This window comes from Drosophila nasuta, chromosome 2R, assembly GCF_023558535.2.
Source record: "Drosophila nasuta strain 15112-1781.00 chromosome 2R, ASM2355853v1, whole genome shotgun sequence".
NCBI classification, from domain to species: Eukaryota; Metazoa; Arthropoda; class Insecta; order Diptera; family Drosophilidae; genus Drosophila; species Drosophila nasuta.
Window position 1 is genome coordinate 15583219 of NC_083456.1, and position 18694 is coordinate 15601912.

Consider the following 18694-nt stretch of genomic DNA (forward strand, 5'->3'; position numbering starts at 1 on the left):
TTGTTTTGTTTCAAAAACAGTTCATATTCGAATTTCAATAATGAGTTTCTTGGATTTCTCAATACTTAGACATCGATACAGTCACGCATATACATTTTTGAACATTCACTCACAACATTCATTCACATACATACACATTCATACATAACACTTACACGCCTAGGTATTTGGATATACTCTTCTGCTGTTTGGCATAAACATTATACATTAAACATTACACAAGCTCATTATTCAGAATCTTTTTACATACAGATATGGTGTTATATGGATATATATAGTATCTTAAAAATCTAAACTAAAGCCCCGCTCTAACAAATGTTGTAAAGCTAACCTAAACACGAAAACTTGAAACCCCACCATAGCTCTCCAAATCAATTAAAGAGAACTTGAGAGAGACTCGTTAAACTTATTCCACCTTCATGGCTTTCACACTGTTGTTATTCAGATCGATGTACGGCTTGAAATCTCTGGCATCCTGCTTACCGTTGTTGGTCGCTTGCAATGGCATGCAGCCCATACCGCCAGCAGCACGCAGAGCTGATTGTGCCAGACTCCTGCCACCGCTGCGCACCGAGCCGTTGGCATCAATACTCTTCGATTTGTTGTAGGTCTTACGATAGAAGTTGCCGAACAGATAGAGGAAAATGATCGTGTTGCCCACAAAGAAGAAGGTCAGCGTCTTGGGCATGTTGCAACCCTTGGCGCCCACGGCAAGCATGTAGCCCAGAATGAGCACAAACTGAATCAGCTGGATGCTGGTCATGTACTTCTTCCACCACAGATACTTCTGGTATTGGGGTCCCATGGCGGCGACCATGTAATAGAAATACATGATGATGTGCACACCCGAGTTGAGGATGCCAATGATGACGCCCTGTTCGCCAGGCGCATACTTCAGATAGCCCCAAGAGAAAAGTACGGTGATTGTGTGATGATAGACATGCAGGAACGACACCTGATTGTTCTTCTTGCGCAGCACAAAGAACGTGGTATCCAGCAAATCGATGATCTTCGAGAAGAAATAGAACCAAGCGCCCGAATAGAGGGTTAGATTTTGTTCGCGAGTGCGATTGATTTCGCATTTCTTCGAGAATATTGACGACATGACATTGCTCTCCTGGATGGACTGCAAAAGACACACAGAGCGTATACGTAATGTTTAATATACAACCGAATACATCAAGTATACGCCACGTGTACTCACCGTACGACACATCCAAATGGAGTAGCACACCTGAAAGGCATTGTACAGTACCATTATACGCTTCAGGTCCATGGGCTTACGGTTCTTCATGTACTCAGGTCCAATCTTGAGCACAAACACCAGATAAATCAGTACCACAGTCACCACCGGACCCGGTGAACTCATTAAAAACCAACTGTCCACAGTCTCATCTATGCAAAACGATGCGAGGAATGAGTAATGAATAATTGATTGTGGAACATTTCGAGTTTTACGACATTACTTACCCACACCCTTGGATAGGCCCGAGATGCGCTCGTTAAATATCTTCATATAGGTCGTCATTTTGGCTGCGACTGCAATGAGCAAAATGAGCGGGCAAACAAAAAAAAAGTTTTAGAAATTTTGTTCGGTTTTGCTTTTGGATTATTTTTGGACGCTTGACGACCGCCGTCCGTACGTCCGTGTGTCGAGTTGCCAAATTATTGAATGAAATATTCTAAGCCCGAGAGCTGCTTAAACAAGCCACGCACGTTCGCCTCAGCTTGGAACTGGAGCCAGAACCAGAGCCGAAGTCGAAGCCGGTTGCCAGCTTGCTTGATTATGCTCGACTGAGCTGAGCTGAGGTGAGCGTGCGCGGCATAGGAATGCAGCCGAAGCACGCAAATATTTTATTTAATGAAAAGAAAATGCTTATCCCATATGCAAAGGGGACGTTGCGACGCAAGCCCAAAATCGACTGACGGTGAATGACGCCAGCGACTAATTAATTGTCTCTACTTCTGTTGCTGTTGCTGCTGCTGCATCTATAGAACAACAATGAATCAATGAGTCAATAATCAATGTCATCTAGCATATGCTATACACCATAAAAAAAGCGAAATAAAAACTTAAATTCAAAATCAATAATAAGAGAATTCGCATAATTAAAACTCTCGGCTTCTTAGTGGTTGTTGTGGTTCTGCGGTTTCAGTCACCACAAGTTAGTGGTTTAAAGACCTGATCACGCTGTATGTGACTCTGTGAGTGTGAATGTGTGTGTAGTGGCATTCTTCAAGGCTAGTTTTGAATTTTTCGCCTTGGCACTAAAGTCGTATAACTTTGGCATTCATCTTGCAGATGCCAAGTGTATCTGTATCTGTGTATCTTTTCAGCATTCAAGATGGCGAGCACACACGCACACACATATAGAATCATAAGAATTGTATATAAAGGCAAAGTTCTAGCCATTATCATATGCATGGATAACTTGCTCGTGGATTATTCATTTAAATATATACATACGAAGGTATGTATTTAATTTTGTATCTGTATTTGTAGCCGTGTTCCTTTTGTTATTTAAATTGCATGCGGAACAACATTGAGCTCACATTACTTTGCCTATTTCGGGGGTCTGTCTGCTTGCATGCCAATTTACGATATATATGTATACACATATGTATCTATTGCTCAACTCAATTCAACTCAAGTCATATGTGTTTATCAATGCGTCTGTTTAAATAATTAAGAGACATTAATTTTCAATTACTTTACGTTCTGATTTGTTTTTTGTTTTGTTCTGTTCGTTTTTAACGCTTTGTGATGGGCTGATGGGCAACTCGTTGGCCAAAAACTTGAATTTGATCTATTCGTATTACAGTAAACACTTCCGGCTGATGGCCTCGCAAGGGCCACAGAATAATCCAGTATTTTTGATGTTGTTGTTGTTGCTGAAGTTGATGTTGATGTTAGGAAGTATGCAAGTTCTTCTTCAATCATATAAATTTCCAGTTCTTGACTGGAAATCCAGCTGACTCAGGCCTCCAAAAATCGCGCCTTAATTATTGTATAATTTGTATTATTGAATTGAACTTGATGTCTGATTAGTATGTGAGATTTCTATATGGATTGAATGATTTTCAAATCCGAAAACGTTCTATGCAAAGCCAACTACAAATAGCAGCGATTCGATGTTTTAAAAGTGTCTCACGCTGTTGCTCTAATTACGAATTTGCTATTCATAGCATTAGCAGTACGCGTGGCGTATACTTGATATTTTGAAGTAATTTTGTTAAACAAAAAACTGTCATTAATTCGAACACCTTTAACACCAGCTGCCAAACGTCTGAACTGATCGCACACGGACACTGACTGTGCCACATTTACTGCTCAGCTAAATCCAGAAGCTCAGCTGAGGTCCAGGTTACACGGTAGCGTCTGCTTCGCCCCCCATTAATGGTCAGCGTTTTGTGGCGAGACGATCTCGATCCCATTTGCGATTTGTATGCATGGCAGCGTATGGGCTGGGGCTGCTAGCGTCAGAGACAGATTGACACTGGAGACAGGAAAATGAGCTGTGCGGCATTATCACGACCAAAAAAAGTGACGCCAATGTGGAGAAGCGAGCGTACAACAAACTGACAAACTGACAGCATGACAAACGGATAACAACAACACCTAACATATTGCTGACAGTTCCAGTGACTGACTGCCGCTGACTTTGCCAATTCAATTCCACTTCATCCCCCATTTGCCGCACGTCTCTGTGCCCTTGCCCTTGCTCCCTTTTTAGGGAGCAGTGCATACCATTTGAGTTATTTTCATGTTGTTTGTCGTTTTTGTTTTTTCTTGGTTCAGTTTGTAACGATGTGTGTAATATACAAAGGTCCGCTAGCCAGTTAATGCTCGACCCCCGCGTCGCCGCCAATGGCAGTCCAAAGTGTCAGTTTCTAGGTAGAGTATCTTCCGCGTGGCCCGCCCCTGTGGGTCGTGCGCCTCATTAGGAAAAATGTAAAAATAAAATACACCAATGAAAGCTTTAACAAAAAGAAATAAACAGCAAACATAAAGTAGCAGCAAAATGAAATAAAAAAACAAATCAACAGTGTACGCAACACATAAATTGATTTGTATGCATAATTGATTTTGCGAATTTTGTTGCCTTTAACAATGACTGTTGTTGTTATTGTTGAACTGCTATGACTGTCTGAAATTTCAGAATAGGAATTGTTGGTATGCTTGCATGTGAGTGGTATGTAATTGTCATCTAGAGTTTTAACGACTAAAGAAACCCCAAGCTCGAGTACCACGCCAAAATTGCTTATGAGATCTTCATAACTAATTGATGTGGGGAAATCACCTTATTAAACAAAAAATTGTTGCTAATTTCGAACAATTGAGCTAAGGTCATCAGTTCTTTTTGCCATTTGTTTTTATTTTGTTCACACGATTTTAATGCCGCAATTAATGATCTTTAGCACAGGTGCATCTGCAACTTTTGCAACGTGCAACTAACCTGCACTTTGATAATTGCTCTGAGCAAATAATTACACGCCAATTCGGCGACAAATGTGTATTTTGTGTGGCTTTTTCCCTGCCTAGTTTTTCACACAAGCTGACAAAAGCCATGTGACCCCCAAATACGAGCACCAACTAACAACTAACATATCTATCCCAACACCAGATCTGAACTCCGGGACTGTCGGATGTTAAGTGTGTGCACAGTGGGCACTTTACACAATGTAATGAGATTTTCACACGCATACTCGCTGTGTAAAATTCAACAATACTCGTAATCCATCAAACACATTTATAGCTGGCTGGTGTTAAAATTCTAAAAATTTCTTTAAATACTACAATGTACAATATTAGTCAGAATATTATGTACTCTGGCAGGTATTAGTGACAATGTCCAATTTATAATATTAAAGAAAAAATAATAAAGATTTAATTCCCCTCAATATGCATTAAATTCAAAATTACTCATTTAAATTTAGTCATAAATCGTTATGGTCTAGCAGTAAATGGTTTGTCTTCTGTCGAACAAAGAAATCGTTTAATTAAACACTGTCGTAGACACATAAATCTTCAACTTGATGTGCATATACAAAACTTCCATGTTTTATTATTATTAAATACTTTAAGCACATGTTGGATATTTGTTAACTGCCAAAGCAAGTGTCATCCCAGCATTAAACATATCTAAAATATACGTTATAAAAATCGTTCGTTTACGTAAACTACGTATGGAAGGTGCAGAGGGTAATGATTTAGTTGTGCCTGACGTCCGGCGTTAGTAATGCTTGTTACTTTGACTTAGCCCTCTAAATTAATTTAACAGCCCGTCTAAAAGTGTGGCCAAAAGTGGTTGCGTTGGCAACAGGCGTAGACAATGAATAATAATAGGCGAGTTAGCATCCAAGAGTGTTGCGCCTGCGCCGCACTGACTGACAGTGTTTAATTACTTGGCAAATATTTGCAACGTTAATTGGGTTTTGGTTTTTCGCTTTGGGTTATTTTAAGCTGTGTTATATTTTTGCGGCTTGTGACTAGTAAAACTTTTCGGACTATTCGTGTGAATATTGCACGTGCTTTGGTTACCAAAGTAATGCTCCATTTAGTGTATGCTTTAGATATGTGCTTGACCATGAAATTGAGGGGGTAGCTTCGAGGCGGGGCTCGAAACATTGACGAATAGATTTGATCTTCGTGCAGCTGCTGCTGCAATTGCCATTTATTGATTACAAGTTCAAAGCGTTTAGATTTGGCCGCCTCAAAGTTGTCAGTCTTGGCCTTGGCTGACTGGCAAAATTGCAGCCAGCCCGCAGCTCCTCTCAGACTTGTTTTCAGCACTTAATCTATGTGCATTGCATTGGGTTAAGGTCAACTAGAAAAATCAGACAGTCAGGCCTGCCTCCCTGCCTGCTTGAGTCAAGCGCCAAGCACCAATAAAGAAGCATTAGCAAAGACCAACAAATGGCGACTAACGAAAATTAGTCAAGGCAGCCCACACAAACCAAGCCAAGCCAAGCCGAGTCAAGACAAGCTCAACTGATCTAAGCGATGCTAAGCGGTGATGCTGTGTCGACGACTCGAGCGAGTCAAGTCAACTTAAACGAACTGCAGCGTACAAGTCAGTGCAAATATTACCAACTTTGTAGTATAAGATTGCAACTTTTGTTTGACGACATGTTTAGCCAGCCAGCCAGACAGCCCACAGTGTTGGGACTGCCGCGCTTAAATTTCGTCATGTCTAAATTTAAATTTGCATGCTTTACATATGTATTTACATATCAATGTGACCATCTTAAGACACTTTCACTAGAGCATATCCCTGATATAGTTAATCGATTCACTTCCGTACCTGAATCGTACTCTGTTCTTATCGCTGTTGATCCCGTTGCACACAAAAGCACACTTGCAAACACACACACACAGCCTCACGCACACACACTGAGATTGACCACGGAGCACAAAGCAGCAGCTGTGGCACACACACTCACTCACTCTAGGAGCTGGGATAGTTACGAGAAAACCGTCAACGGTGAACGCCAAGAAGACACTAATACGGAGTTCTACACGCTCGGCTGTATAAATAAACAAAATAAGCGCGTTCGCGTTCATCCACCGGCCGAGCGCGCCGCTGACGTCGTCGGCAGCGTCGCGACGCTCGCGTCGACAGCGACCAGAACGCGGAGCCAGCAGGTGGAGCAGCGGAGCAGCAGCAGAGCCCGACACTTCGGGTCTATAGCTTGGCGATTGCTTGGTTTTGGTCAATCCATTTGTCGTTTCTTTGTTATACGACGACTTGATGCAAGTCGAAGCCGCGTTAATTGCCGATTTCAGTTGCGTTTTTTTTTTCTTCGATTTTTGTTGTTAGTTTTTATTTATAATTTTATTTTTGGTGGTAAGGTCAAGTTGGAAGCCATTAATGCGAATGTTAAGCGGGGCAAAAGAAAGCAAAACTTTTATTTTATTGCGATATGCCATTTTGTGCAAAAATTCTGGTTGTTTTCTTTAAAAAAGTTTATTAACCCCTTTAATGTCACGCGCAAACTCGTAGAGATCTCTGATACCAACCGGTAAAGACACAATAAAACCAACAGCAAAGGTAACAATATCTACTCGACACAGTCCGGCACTACTTAAGAAGCGTAAAATTAGCCTAAGCTCAATTGATTTATTATCATTGTCAGTGAAACAAATTGTAATGTCAGTGTGAGCGCGTACTAAAAAGCCAGCTCTCTTATGACATGTCGCCGCTCCATTACGAGTAATTGCGCAAATGTTCACCAGTTAACACATTTCGTTTATGGGAAAAATAAGCCATCGATCAGTTTACAGCTTTCCCAAACTCACCTGTTTTTTGTTGTTAACTGCCCACACAAATATTTACTCTAGTCCTAATAGGCAATTCAATTGTCTAAATAGCAGTACCTAAATCTTCTTCCGGGTCTTCCACTCTCAAAATACGCTTGTTTCAAAACCCTATTTGCATTTACATACATATTTCAAATGTTTTATCTGTCATTTGTGTGTTTCTTTTAGCGGCTTGTTTTTTGTTTTATTATTTTTGCTTCTCTTTTATGCGGCAATGATTAAGACCCTGAACTTCAACGATTACCACTGTGATAGATAAATGGCGGTTACCGCTACGAAATATCCGATGCTGAAGTAATTCCAAAGCAGTCTCTGCACCTCCTTGGCCGAGATTTTGATAACGCCAGTTCATGTGAGCTAATCAGAACGTCGCGATGCCGTGACTCTTCTGAAGCATTGGCCTGGTTTAGTTTGGCATGGTATTATTATTAGATGCGCAAGTCACTTTCGATAAATAATAATATTATTTAAAAAGCTAGTTTATTTTCAATATAGACAAATTTTCAATATAATCAAATTTTTTGTTCACTTAAAATTTAAAAGGTGGAAATCTTTTAAAAGCCGTTCTTGGCGATTTTTTAAACAATATTTGAATATTTAAATCTTCGTCCGTGGTGTGAAATATTCCAAAAGGTTAACATTTTAGAACATTGCTTTTCACTGTAAAACTATTTAAAGTGCTTAAGGACTACATTTTCGTACATCGACTGTTAATACTAACTACATTCTACTACAATCAATTACAATTCATACACTCAAACCGATTGCTACGCGGTAAGTTGTTCTCAGCTACTATATATATAGATGGGTACAAAAAAATAAAATCCATATTTTTATTAAAAAATCATTAGTAATGCATAATCATTTCCATTCATAAATTATTATGTTCGTAGTATATAACTTTAAATGTTAGATAACAGCTGCTGACTAGATTTAAATCCGCAATAACAGACTTGGAAGATAATTCAATAGTTTCTAATCGTTATCGATAACGTGCGCTCAGTGTTACCATTAGGCTTTTTTTAATTAACAAAATAACTGAAAAGATTAATCTTTAAGGATGGAATTTAAATCAATAAAAATTTCCTAAAAAGTCTCTAAATTTTTTTTATAAGAAATAACCAAAAGATGTGTAAAAAGTTTTACCATAGCGAATGGTATATGGTATATTTTGCAACAAAAAGTAGTATATTCTAAACCTCAAGGTGCGGTCACGCTGAGTGCGCTGTAAAAGTATTATTGATTGGGGCGAAAGAAGAAGAGAGCAAAAGCATTCAGCAAAAGAAAGGCGCAGCTAGTAAAAATAGTCTTTATTTAAATAATATTCTCTGCTTAAGTTTTTCGTGTTAATATTGATGTTTCATACGCTATCAGCTTAAACCAATTTGCATTGCACATTGCAATTTCAACCAATCGTTTGTATATTTTTTTAAGAACGCAAAACCCAAACGGCAGAAATTCGCCGAACGAAGAAAAAACAAAGCCAAAAAAAAGACAGACAAATAGCTAAAATGACCAATTTGGAGAAGCAACATGAGATGGTGAAGCGAAGTCTAGTGCAATTTGTCAGCGCCCATATTCCAGGCGCCGACTTTAGCGTTGTGGACGAGATTGTTCTATCCTATATCATTTCCATACTCGAGGAGGCTTCGCAGGACCCATGTTTCGATGTCGAGGGTTTTGTAGAGATGATGGGCGCCTATTTTGAGGAGTTTTCCACCATTGATCAGGGCGTTATATGTGAATGGATCTACAAGCTGGCTAACGAGCTAACCGAAACCGAAAAGAATCAAGGAAATCACAATTCCATCAACTTATCGCTTAAGTAAGTCGAGATCATTCTAGCTGTACATGTATGTATTTTCACACATGTATTGTGTATCACAGCTCGTTGACTCTATCGAGCATTATACCAGAGTCCAAATTGCGTGCACGCAACTCTTCAATATCCGAGAAAGATGAGCTCTCTTCGAACAACAGCAGCAACAGTGGCGGCGGAAGCAGCAGCAAGCGATCCCAGCACTTGTCGGAGACTAGCGATGGCGGCTCCACTGACAGCTCCAGCTCCACTTGCGATTACTTTTTGGATGAGGCCGAGGTGTTGCAGGAAATGTTCCCAGATACCGCTTACGTGGAGGTAAATGGAAACCTTAGGCAACTTCATCATCATTCACTAATTGATTTATATCGTAAACAGATAAAGCACTGCATTGCCATCTCGAAGGGCGATATTGATGGTGCCACTCAGATTCTATTGCATCGTCAGGAGACTAATCAGAGTTTGACCGACAAGTCACACACTTTGGTTATCAAGAAGAACATTGTTGTGGACGATAATGAGCTTAAAAATCGCATAATTGCCAGGTAAATATGATATTTTAATTCAATGCCTGACATTTGAATTGTTACTTTTCTCTGCCTAGATATTCTTACGTTGACAAAAATGCTACACAGCGGGAGTATAAGCCGGTGGTTCCAAAAATGGAGCCACGTAAACTTGTGCGCTATCGGGACAACAAGATTGTGTCGCTTAAGGGCGAGCGTTACACCGAAGTCAAGCGTGACGAAGATGCTGAGTTAAAAAAACCCAAGAAGCAGATTCAACCGTAACTAAAGATGAACAAAACCCACAAGTATTTTATCAAAAAGCAACTTAACCAACAACAACCACCTAACAATTCCGCACCAACGACACCTAGAATTGAACGATGCAGCAGCATTCAGCAACAAACCGAAGAAAATGTTTTAGAACACAATGAATACTACACAGAGCTGCATATGATGATGAATGGAATCAGATTGAATTCCAAACCCAACCCAAGTAACAATAACCAAACTCCCAGGCTGGTTTTAGCACCAGTTGTAGCCATGCTTAGCCAACGTTTAGATGCTTCCTTGCCAACAACATTATCACATCACATGCAAACAGACGAACAACAATTGTTGAGGAGGACAGCAGCAGCCGCCGACGCATCGAGTGACCCAATAATCATAATCCAGATATCCAATCCATGTGAGTTAGCTGGCAATTTGTTGTTGCTGTTGTTAGTTAGCCTTGCTGGCTGCTATTGTAGGCCGCGGAATTTTTATCATAATCAAATTGTGGACAAAGAAGACACGAAGAAGACTTTACATACCAAATTAGTTAATAGTTATGTTTTAGGAATCGCATTTGCATTTTTGTTTTTTGTTTGGCCAGCCCAGGGCGTTATAATCAATAACTACTTATGAGTCTCGTTTCGGTGACAAGGATGTAGCCCAAGGATATTCTTGGCTGCTGCCTGTCGCTCATGACAACGCTTTGCGGTCACGCCTAACATCGTGAGGATAGCATTTTTCTGAGTTCCTTAACTCCACAGATCAAAAATAACAAGTTAATCGAAATGAATTTTGCTCGTTAGTGAATCTCGACATCCCACGATTACGGGCGCGACTATTAAACTCGAATTTGGCGCTCAAAATAGACTTATTTAGATGATTTTAGGTATTCGAATTGAAGTGTTTGTAATTACAGCTTGCGTTTTTAAAACGCAACTGAAAAACCACTTGCCATAAGATTTATGTTGAAAGGGTTTATATATTGTTTTTACTGTGTAAAACGTTTTTAATTTTCTTTTTATTTATTATTATTATTATTATTTTGGTCTAAGCAAACTAGTAACAGTAACCACAAATGCCATGCAACAATAACTAGTCCTCATCCTGAGAACCAACTCCACATACCAAAACAAAAAAAAAGCGGCTGCTGCTCGGATGGACAGAGCAATATTAATAACATATTCAACGTATACAACTAATCAAGAATAATCAATTTTAATATAACCCCCTATATTAGCAAGCTTCTTTGTAATTCCTTTAAGTGTTGAAAGCCCAGCGTAATTAATTTTTTGTAGTGTTTAAGACATCAGAATATCATTCGACGCATTTGCATTTCATGTTTTTTTGAACATCTTCATTTATTATTTTACAATACATATGTGTATTATAAGTGTTCCTTTCACGACCACCGTTTAATTTATATTCAGCTACTATCTCCTTACAAGTTTATTTTGTATTTCATTTAAGCTAAGCACTGACTAATCGGTATTTATATTTATATTTATATTTATATTATATATGTATAAATATGTATTTATGCATTTCACTGGTTTCGGTTTGATATTATGCGACACTTTCTCATATATTTTAGTTTATATATTATTTTTGTGATATTAGCATAAAAATTAACTACAAGAAAAAGGCAAAACTCTCGAATTAAACTTTTCAAATTCAATAAATATATAATATTGTATCCAATCAACTACTGGTTTTAAATTATCGCGCGGACACTTATCGATTATCGCTCGAACGTACCACTGGTCACACAATGGAATGGTGGTTCCCTATATAGCACGACGAAATCGTCTGGCTGGCTGTATTTCAAATTATCTTCTAGACATTAAAACATTTTGCTTGCGGTAAATTATTTTGTAATACACAATAGTCAATATTATATTTTTCTTCTGTAGAAAAACAACGATGTTTGCCTTTTAAAACATCGATATCATAAAACGTGAAAACCATCGATACATCAGCGACAGTACTGTCGATGTTTCTGCGTCTCCAAGATGGCGGCTATCGCATAGTGCGTTTCGCATATTCATTTTTTCACGAAAACTCGCTTTAAAAGGTCGCAATGACGACAATTGCGGATCTTTTCACAAAATATAATTGCACAAATTGCCAAGATGATATTCAAGGCATACGTGTTCATTGTGCTGAATGCGAAAATTTCGACCTGTGCCTGCAAGTAAGTACTTACATGCATAGAATTTTTGAGTGCGTATGTGTGCGTGTCGCCACACCCATACAGCAATATTCGCACACATAGGCACATACTCGCTGATACAGAGAAGAGAAGTAGTTCAAGTGCTGCTGACGCATCTAAAACTGTACATATAGCCGATATGCGATTTCACAATGTTGTTTGTTTGCAAAAACAGCTGTTTTCTGTGTACGCAGCAACTAAAGTCGATTGTTTATGCAATTTTAGTGCTTTTCAATGGGCGCCGAGATTGGCGCACATGTAAACAACCATGCATATCAGTTTATGGACACCGGCACTTCGATTCTGAGCGTGTTTCGCGGCAAAGGCGCTTGGACAGCTCGTGAGGAGATTCGATTGCTCGATGCCATTGAACAGTATGGCTTTGGTAACTGGGAGGACATTAGCAAACACATTGAGACCAAATCTGGTGAGGATGCCAAGGAGGAGTATGTAAATAAGTTTGTAAATGGCACCATCGGAAAGGCAACATGGACACCGGCGCAATCACAACGTCCACTACTTCTGGATCGCACCGAAGATGACACTGGGCCACTGGGCGCCAATGCATTGGCCCGCCTACCGCCACTGGAGATCAGCAATGAAGAGGCCATGCAACTCGGATATATGCCCAATCGTGATAGTTTTGAGCGTGAATACGATCCCACGGCGGAGCAGCTGATCTCCACAATAACGCATAGTTCGGAGGATGTGGAAATCGATGTGATGCTTAAGTTGGCCCACGTCGACATCTACACACGCAGACTGCGGGAACGCGCTCGTCGTAAAAGAATGGTGCGCGACTATCAACTGGTGTCGAATTTCTTTCGCAATCGCAACTATGCTCTGCATCCGGGATTGAGCAAGGAGCAGAAGGAGTTCCGGGATCGTTTTCGCGTCTTTGCACAGTTCTATTCGAGCAATGAGTACGAGCGTTTGCTCGGCTCACTAGAGCGCGAGAAGGAGTTACGTATTCGACAGTCGGAGCTGTATCGTTACCGCTACAATGGCATCACCAAGATCGATGACTGCAGGCACTTTGAGCAGCATGCGGCGATGGCAACGCATCGTTCCACAGGACCGTATGGCCATGGCAAGACTGTGAGTATATAAAATAGTAAATGAGATTTAAAATGCTGAACAAAATGATGATTGAAGAATGCATGGCGAGTTGAATATCGTGGTTGCTGCTAGAGTTGAAAACAAATACGAAGCTTGCTTGATTCCAGCTCTAGCAGCTTTATAGCTATTTATGTACATACGTAATGCAGAAGCGCAAACTGAAAGCAAAACTCTTCTCCTTGTCTCTACTTTCACGATATTCAGCTCCTTTGTATTATCAACGCACCCAACTCGCAGCGTTTGAATGGTTGTATAAGACAATGTTTAACCACAGGACAACACACAGCTTTACAATGGAAGTCTTCGGCCGCTAAGCTCTTCCTTGCACTCCCCGCAAGCGAATCCCAGAAAAGCGTAAGGCTCTTAGCATCTATCTTTGTGTATAATAATAATAATAATTGTGTGTTTTTACAGCGAACCGTTAAGCGGCGCCGAGGCAAGTTCAAGTTCAATCGCACCAAGAAGCATGCACCACATCGGCGACCCGACTTGCTCCGGCGCATTATTGCCCAGCAGAAACTACTTGGATAGCTATCGGACATCGTCGGCAGCTACGACAACGATGCTGCCGACGACCATGTCGAACATGGGGATGGGAATCGGGATGGGCATGGGAATGACGATGGACTCGGCAATAACAGCGACTGCAGCGACTTCCACGGCTACGATGACGGCAGCACAGGCGAACCTGCCGCAGTCCACTGCAGCAGCAGCAGCAGCAGCGAAGAGCAACAACAACCAACAACTTCAGCAGCAGCTGCTGCAAGGCGGCGTAAAGCAACAGCAGCAACAACAGTTCCAGCAAAGCGAACACGCCGCCGGCAGCTCTAATTCGCCAGAGGAACAGCCCGTTAGCATGAGTTACGTGCTGCGTACACAGCTCGAAGAGCTAAAGCGTCTCCCGCAGCCCCTTGGCAGCAATCTGCTGACTAACAATGAGCTAGATGTTTGCAAGAAGCACAATATAACGCCCACAACATATTTGTCGTTAAAAACCGTCTGTCTAAGCGGTGCTCCATCGTTGGGCAGTCCAATGGAGACGTCGTTGCGCAAATTCTTCATAAAATGCGGCTGGCTGAGCCACTAAGCCATTGAGTTGAAATCGCTGTAGTTCTGTTGTCAAAAGTAATTGCCGTTATCCCAAAACAGACAGAACGATAATGATATCCTGCTTCAAAGACTTATATACAATTTAATTTAATTTTATTATGTAGTATATAGTTAAAACTTATCGCTAATGGGTCGCCCATAAACAAATTCTATTTTATTCTGTGTACAGATGTCGCGTACATAACACAATTTCTATGTATTTCAATTTAACTTGTATCAAGTCAAAGTGACAATTCTCGCCCGCCCCCACACAAAAAATCTCTTAGCGTGTCAACTTAATTAACTTAATAGTGGCGTGACAAATAGCAGATTAATTAAATATAAAACAAAATGCGCTTTATTTCAAAACGATGGTATGTAAAATATTAATGAAGAGGAAAGGAAATACAAAATCAGCTCCGATTCGGATGCAATTTGTACAATCTATAAATTTAAGTAGGGCACCTAAATAATTACGATGATGAGGATGATGTCTGCAGCCACGTATTTCGAGTATTTTAATGAAGTGTATACTTATTGAATTAATAAATGTATTTTGAAATGTGAAAAACGATGTTTAAATTTTATCTTAGCTCAGACTACGTACAAGCTAATACCACAAACCTTCAAAAATATATGTCTCTTGGATTACTCAATATATAAATATAGTTTAACATATACTTTGAATCTTAAGATTAGGCAGAGCTACACGTTGGACGCAAAGCGTTTCACTCCCATCACTTGTTCCTTAGGAAATATCGATATAGCGTATTTTTCTGTGTGCCGCCTGCGCCACCACCGCCGTTGCTGGTGGCGTTGCTTGCGTTACCGCTGCTCGTTGTTGCCTGCTCCACAGCGCTGGCAGCAGCTGCCACCACGAGCGAACTGCGCCACGAAGCGATCAATTCGTTCTGTAGCTCCACAGGCAATTCTTTGAAGACCTGCGCATCCACGCCGGCGGGACAAGCGATGTGAGCGAGTGAATCCCCCGTTGTGGCCGTCTCCGTGATGGCACTTGGCGCTGGTGCCGCAACTTGCAACGCAGGCGCAATTGTAGGCGTTGTTGGTGCACTGACCGAATCATCCATTGGCGAGGGCAACGGCGATGAGGCCGTGGAACTGGCATTCGAGCTTATTCGACTCGTGGTGCGTGCGGGCAGAAAACGTAGGCTGCCATCGATGCGATTCAGCAGCGTGTTGGGCGGTTGAATGGTTCGAAATCGTGGCGCGGCCGCTGCTGCAGATGTGGACGGTGTGCAGGCAGCAATGGGACTCATGGGAAAGTCTTTTTCACTGTCGCGAGAGTTAAGACGCAGATCACAGACACGCAGCTTACTCGGCGAAGCGACATCTGCAGCCGCATCGGCTACATCCACTGCCAATCGGCTGCGCTTCGACACGAGCACGCGGCCAATGCGGCTCTTTTTGGGCGACGGCTCCACTTCCGTTTCGGAGAAGTCACTGAAGTCCGAATTAGTGGCGCCCGATTCGGAGCCATTGTCTGTCAACATAGGTACCGGCGACGCTGTCGTCGCACGGCGTCTGTAGAACTGATCACTTGGCTTGAATGTGGTGGGTGAGGAGCGAAAGGCGGCTTCGTCTCCGCTCAGCGCGGTCGGACTGCCTTCTGTTGTGGGGGAAGTAGTGGAGTTGAGACTCGTGTTCGTTAGCGAGGTGATCGATTGCACCTCGAGATCGGCTTTTTTGATCAGAAAGTTGGCAATGGATGACGAGCCAACTTTACGCTCCTGGAACTTGGAGAAGGCCAAGCCGATTAGCGTAATGTTAAAAGGTTTGCTCAGATCCACAATGCGTTCGAACAGACGCATAATAATCTTAAGCAATTTGTCCAACGCGCCATCAGCCAGCTGCACTTTGCATACGCCCGTTTCGCCGGCGCAAACGGATGTCTTGAAAAGAGAGGGTAGAATGTTGGCCTGCTTTGTCTCCCGATGGCTGCTCTTTTTCTGAGAATCGAATTTGCGTAGCACCACCTTAATTGCAATGGGAATGCGCCCGTCTTCGGCTACCTGTGGAATTCAAAAGAATAGAATCTCTGGTAAGTAAAGTACGATTTAAATTATAAAAACTTCATGCTTACCTGCTCCATAAGACGCTTGAGCAACAAGCGAAACTTATCCGTGACATCTGTATGGACGGAAATCGTCTTACACGAATCCTCCACACTAATCGTTTTGGGTTTTCCCGTAGCACGCACTGTGCTCGCATCACGACCCAATGCCAAATCCCTCAGTTTGGTAGCAGTCTCAAACCCAAATTTCTTTCGCATGAATTCCATGTCACACTGCTGCAGCTGCTCCACACTCGATACGCCCGCCTCCAACAGCAGCGACTGTGTCTTCTGACCAATGCCCGTGACGCTATGTAAATCATTGAGTTCGCGCATAAACTGTTCCGTATACGTGGAAACGAGCACCGTCTGTTGATTTGGCTTGTTCCGACTGCCCACCAGCTTGGCCAGCAGCTTGTTGTAGGCAATCCCAGCACAACACGTGATGCCCAGCCGCAAATGGAGCTCGTCGCGTATCTCCTGCGCAATGCGCGTTCCAATCGCCAAGCGTTGAGCACAGCCACAACTACAGGCAGTTAGCGGGGTTCCATCCGCTGGATAAATGTGTCCAATGGCGGGTTTACGTTGTGCTTCGGCTACGTGAGCTTGCCGTAAATCCACAAGGGCCGTGACATCCATGTAGTTCTCATCAAATCCCAGTTTCTCCACGTCGGGGGTGTAGTTGAGCAGTAGATCGAAGATTTTCTGTGACATTAAGCGATAAGGTGCCAGATCTTCGCCATTTACTTTAACCAGATCCTTGCACAGACGTTCGGCATCTGCCACCAGCATTAGCTTGGTGACGCCCTGAGATCGGGCTATATAGTTGCAGGTCACCACAATGTTCTTCTGCAGCACAGCCAATGGACGATTGCGCAAAGAAGGATCGCGTATTTCCTCCACCTGGGCATAGAAGTAGTCCATGTCCAGGTGTATGATGGTGCGCTGATGTGGTTCGCTTTTGTTAAGCACGCTAGCGAAATCCATGTTGGGCGCCTGTAAGCAAAACAAAACGAAGGTTAAACGGCTGCTCGTCTTTTCGCGCTATTTCTAGCAAAACAACAACTGTAGACTGCCTCTCCCCCGCACATCATCTATCAGCTGCCCGTGACCTTTGAGAAAAATACTACGCGTGCCGATAATAACAACAACAAGATATCGACTTTGATGTAGCCACCGACTTCATTTCGTCACAAAGTGTAAAAAACAACAACAGCCAAACATTGTGTTTAGTGTGTGTGTGAGAGAGCGACGAGTCTAGGCCAGCTAGAGAGAGAGAGAGAAAGGTAGTCGGTTGCTGTTTTTTGCTTGCCTTGTGCAGTTGTCTGCGTGAGTAATAATTATATTATGGTTTTTTTAGCGCGCTGGGTTTGCCCGCAACGAACAATGAGAAATTTTTCTTGCGTCTCCTGTGTTTCTCACACGCCCACGAACGAACCACCGACTGTTGCCGACTTTCTAATCAAACACACACACGTACACATATGAATGCGAAAGGTGATGTACAGTGCACCGGCAAATAATTTAGTTGGTCAACAATATATATATTATTGCACATATGTTGCTGGCTTAACATACAATAACATCGAAGAAGACAATGATGACGCACAAAAAATTAAACGGCAAACGAGAGCTGCACACACAAGAGAAAATTGTTGCCAACCAAATATGGCTGGCCACACAAAAAACAATTTGGCATGCTAGTAGTATTAAATTGTTGCTTTGTCTTTTCTTATCACGTTAACAATGAAAATCGGTTTAAATCAAATGAATTATATTATTTATTTACTTTTTTCAACAAACTAGTGCTGTATGGAACAAACTGGTCGCCATGTGACCGCAAGTTGAATTTCGAAATATACCACATGGATTTTGGGAAATTTGCCATTATTATAACCTAATAAATACCACATCTTACTAGATTGTTCAATAGAAAGGAACTAGTGATTCCAGAACTGCGCGCGGTTTTTGAGTTTGAAGCTTTAACTTTTTGCTGAAACCGAAACTAACTAATAATTATTTTTTATAAGACAGCACAAATTATTGCAATAAATAATAAATTAATTTCTTTATTAATGTGCTAGAAATATTTTTACTGATTTTACCTATAATTTCACACAAATAATATGTTATCGATAACAATCGAGTCGATTGATCGGCAGTTGGTGTGACCGCACACCAAAATTGGAGTTTTGCATTTCAGCTGATCTGGCAAAATAATAATGCTGCCAGATTGTCCAAGGCAGGTGGCAGTGACGTCATTATTGCTCTGAAACGGTTACAAATT

The 18694-nt window shown here is 41.6% G+C and overlaps 4 protein-coding genes across 10 annotated transcripts; 2 read left to right on the forward strand and 2 right to left on the reverse strand.

Annotated features, from left to right (window-relative positions):
- Nucleotides 1-207: 207 nt before the first annotated feature.
- Nucleotides 208-6492, reverse strand: LOC132786165 (elongation of very long chain fatty acids protein 7). Of its 4 annotated transcripts, none has more exons than XM_060792613.1 (4): nucleotides 6449-6492; nucleotides 1471-1539; nucleotides 1205-1395; nucleotides 208-1126 (listed from the first exon to the last, which is right to left on the reverse strand). In XM_060792613.1, exons 2-4 carry the CDS (start codon nucleotides 1526-1528, stop codon nucleotides 407-409), a joined length of 969 nt encoding a protein of 322 aa, XP_060648596.1. In that variant the 5' UTR covers nucleotides 1529-1539; nucleotides 6449-6492; the 3' UTR covers nucleotides 208-406. The 4 variants fall into 4 exon arrangements, with proteins under 4 accessions (XP_060648596.1, XP_060648595.1, XP_060648594.1 ...); XM_060792612.1 differs by lacking the exon at nucleotides 6449-6492 and adding an exon at nucleotides 6306-6400; XM_060792611.1 differs by lacking the exon at nucleotides 6449-6492 and adding an exon at nucleotides 2717-3092.
- Nucleotides 6493-8533: 2041 nt separating this feature from the next.
- LOC132784210 (CUE domain-containing protein 2) lies at nucleotides 8534-11426 on the forward strand. 2 transcript variants are annotated; one of them, XM_060789655.1, is made up of 5 exons: nucleotides 8534-8618; nucleotides 8756-9146; nucleotides 9209-9458; nucleotides 9519-9685; nucleotides 9745-11425. In XM_060789655.1, the coding sequence occupies exons 2-5, from the start codon at nucleotides 8833-8835 to the stop codon at nucleotides 9929-9931; spliced, it is 918 nt and encodes a 305-aa protein (XP_060645638.1). In that variant the 5' UTR covers nucleotides 8534-8618; nucleotides 8756-8832; the 3' UTR covers nucleotides 9932-11425. The 2 variants fall into 2 exon arrangements, with proteins under 2 accessions (XP_060645638.1, XP_060645639.1); XM_060789656.1 differs by having other exon boundaries at nucleotides 8562-9146; nucleotides 9745-9954; nucleotides 10021-11426.
- A 471-nt stretch (nucleotides 11427-11897) lies between these two features.
- LOC132784209 (transcriptional adapter 2B) lies at nucleotides 11898-14907 on the forward strand. 2 transcript variants are annotated; one of them, XM_060789653.1, is made up of 4 exons: nucleotides 11898-12110; nucleotides 12354-13226; nucleotides 13522-13601; nucleotides 13662-14907. In XM_060789653.1, exons 1-4 carry the CDS (start codon nucleotides 11997-11999, stop codon nucleotides 14332-14334), a joined length of 1740 nt encoding a protein of 579 aa, XP_060645636.1. In that variant the 5' UTR covers nucleotides 11898-11996; the 3' UTR covers nucleotides 14335-14907. The 2 variants fall into 2 exon arrangements, with proteins under 2 accessions (XP_060645636.1, XP_060645637.1); XM_060789654.1 differs by having other exon boundaries at nucleotides 11899-12110; nucleotides 13452-13601; nucleotides 13662-13921.
- Nucleotides 14908-14940: 33 nt separating this feature from the next.
- Nucleotides 14941-18292, reverse strand: LOC132784208 (DNA polymerase iota). 2 transcript variants are annotated; one of them, XM_060789650.1, is made up of 3 exons: nucleotides 18197-18292; nucleotides 16438-17403; nucleotides 14941-16366 (listed from the first exon to the last, which is right to left on the reverse strand). In XM_060789650.1, exons 1-3 carry the CDS (start codon nucleotides 18272-18274, stop codon nucleotides 15074-15076), a joined length of 2337 nt encoding a protein of 778 aa, XP_060645633.1. In that variant the 5' UTR covers nucleotides 18275-18292; the 3' UTR covers nucleotides 14941-15073. The 2 variants fall into 2 exon arrangements, with proteins under 2 accessions (XP_060645633.1, XP_060645634.1); XM_060789651.1 differs by lacking the exon at nucleotides 18197-18292 and adding an exon at nucleotides 17720-17934.
- Between the last annotated feature and the right edge of the window lie 402 nt (nucleotides 18293-18694).

What these genes read in the sequence shown, in the direction of transcription:
- LOC132784208 (XM_060789650.1), bottom strand. Translation starts at nt 18,274, where the DNA reads ATGTGGTATATTTCGAAATTCAACTTGCGGTCACATGGCGACCAGTTT. An exon ending in GCACTAGTTTGTTGAAAAAA is followed by an intron (nt 17,404 to 18,196) that starts GTAAATAAATAA and finishes TTTTGCTTACAG; the next exon opens with GCGCCCAACATGGATTTCGC. An exon ending in TCAAGCGTCTTATGGAGCAG is followed by an intron (nt 16,367 to 16,437) that starts GTAAGCATGAAG and finishes TGAATTCCACAG; the next exon opens with GTAGCCGAAGACGGGCGCAT.
- LOC132784210 (XM_060789655.1), top strand. Translation starts at nt 8,833, where the DNA reads ATGACCAATTTGGAGAAGCAACATGAGATGGTGAAGCGAAGTCTAGTG. An exon ending in CAGATACCGCTTACGTGGAG is followed by an intron (nt 9,459 to 9,518) that starts GTAAATGGAAAC and finishes TATCGTAAACAG; the next exon opens with ATAAAGCACTGCATTGCCAT. An exon ending in AAAAATCGCATAATTGCCAG is followed by an intron (nt 9,686 to 9,744) that starts GTAAATATGATA and finishes TTCTCTGCCTAG; the next exon opens with ATATTCTTACGTTGACAAAA.
- LOC132786165 (XM_060792613.1), bottom strand. Translation starts at nt 1,528, where the DNA reads ATGACGACCTATATGAAGATATTTAACGAGCGCATCTCGGGCCTATCC. An exon ending in GGGCCTATCCAAGGGTGTGG is followed by an intron (nt 1,396 to 1,470) that starts GTAAGTAATGTC and finishes CGTTTTGCATAG; the next exon opens with ATGAGACTGTGGACAGTTGG. An exon ending in CCATTTGGATGTGTCGTACG is followed by an intron (nt 1,127 to 1,204) that starts GTGAGTACACGT and finishes TGTCTTTTGCAG; the next exon opens with TCCATCCAGGAGAGCAATGT.
- LOC132784209 (XM_060789653.1), top strand. Translation starts at nt 11,997, where the DNA reads ATGACGACAATTGCGGATCTTTTCACAAAATATAATTGCACAAATTGC. An exon ending in ATTTCGACCTGTGCCTGCAA is followed by an intron (nt 12,111 to 12,353) that starts GTAAGTACTTAC and finishes ATGCAATTTTAG; the next exon opens with TGCTTTTCAATGGGCGCCGA. An exon ending in CGTATGGCCATGGCAAGACT is followed by an intron (nt 13,227 to 13,521) that starts GTGAGTATATAA and finishes GTTTAACCACAG; the next exon opens with GACAACACACAGCTTTACAA.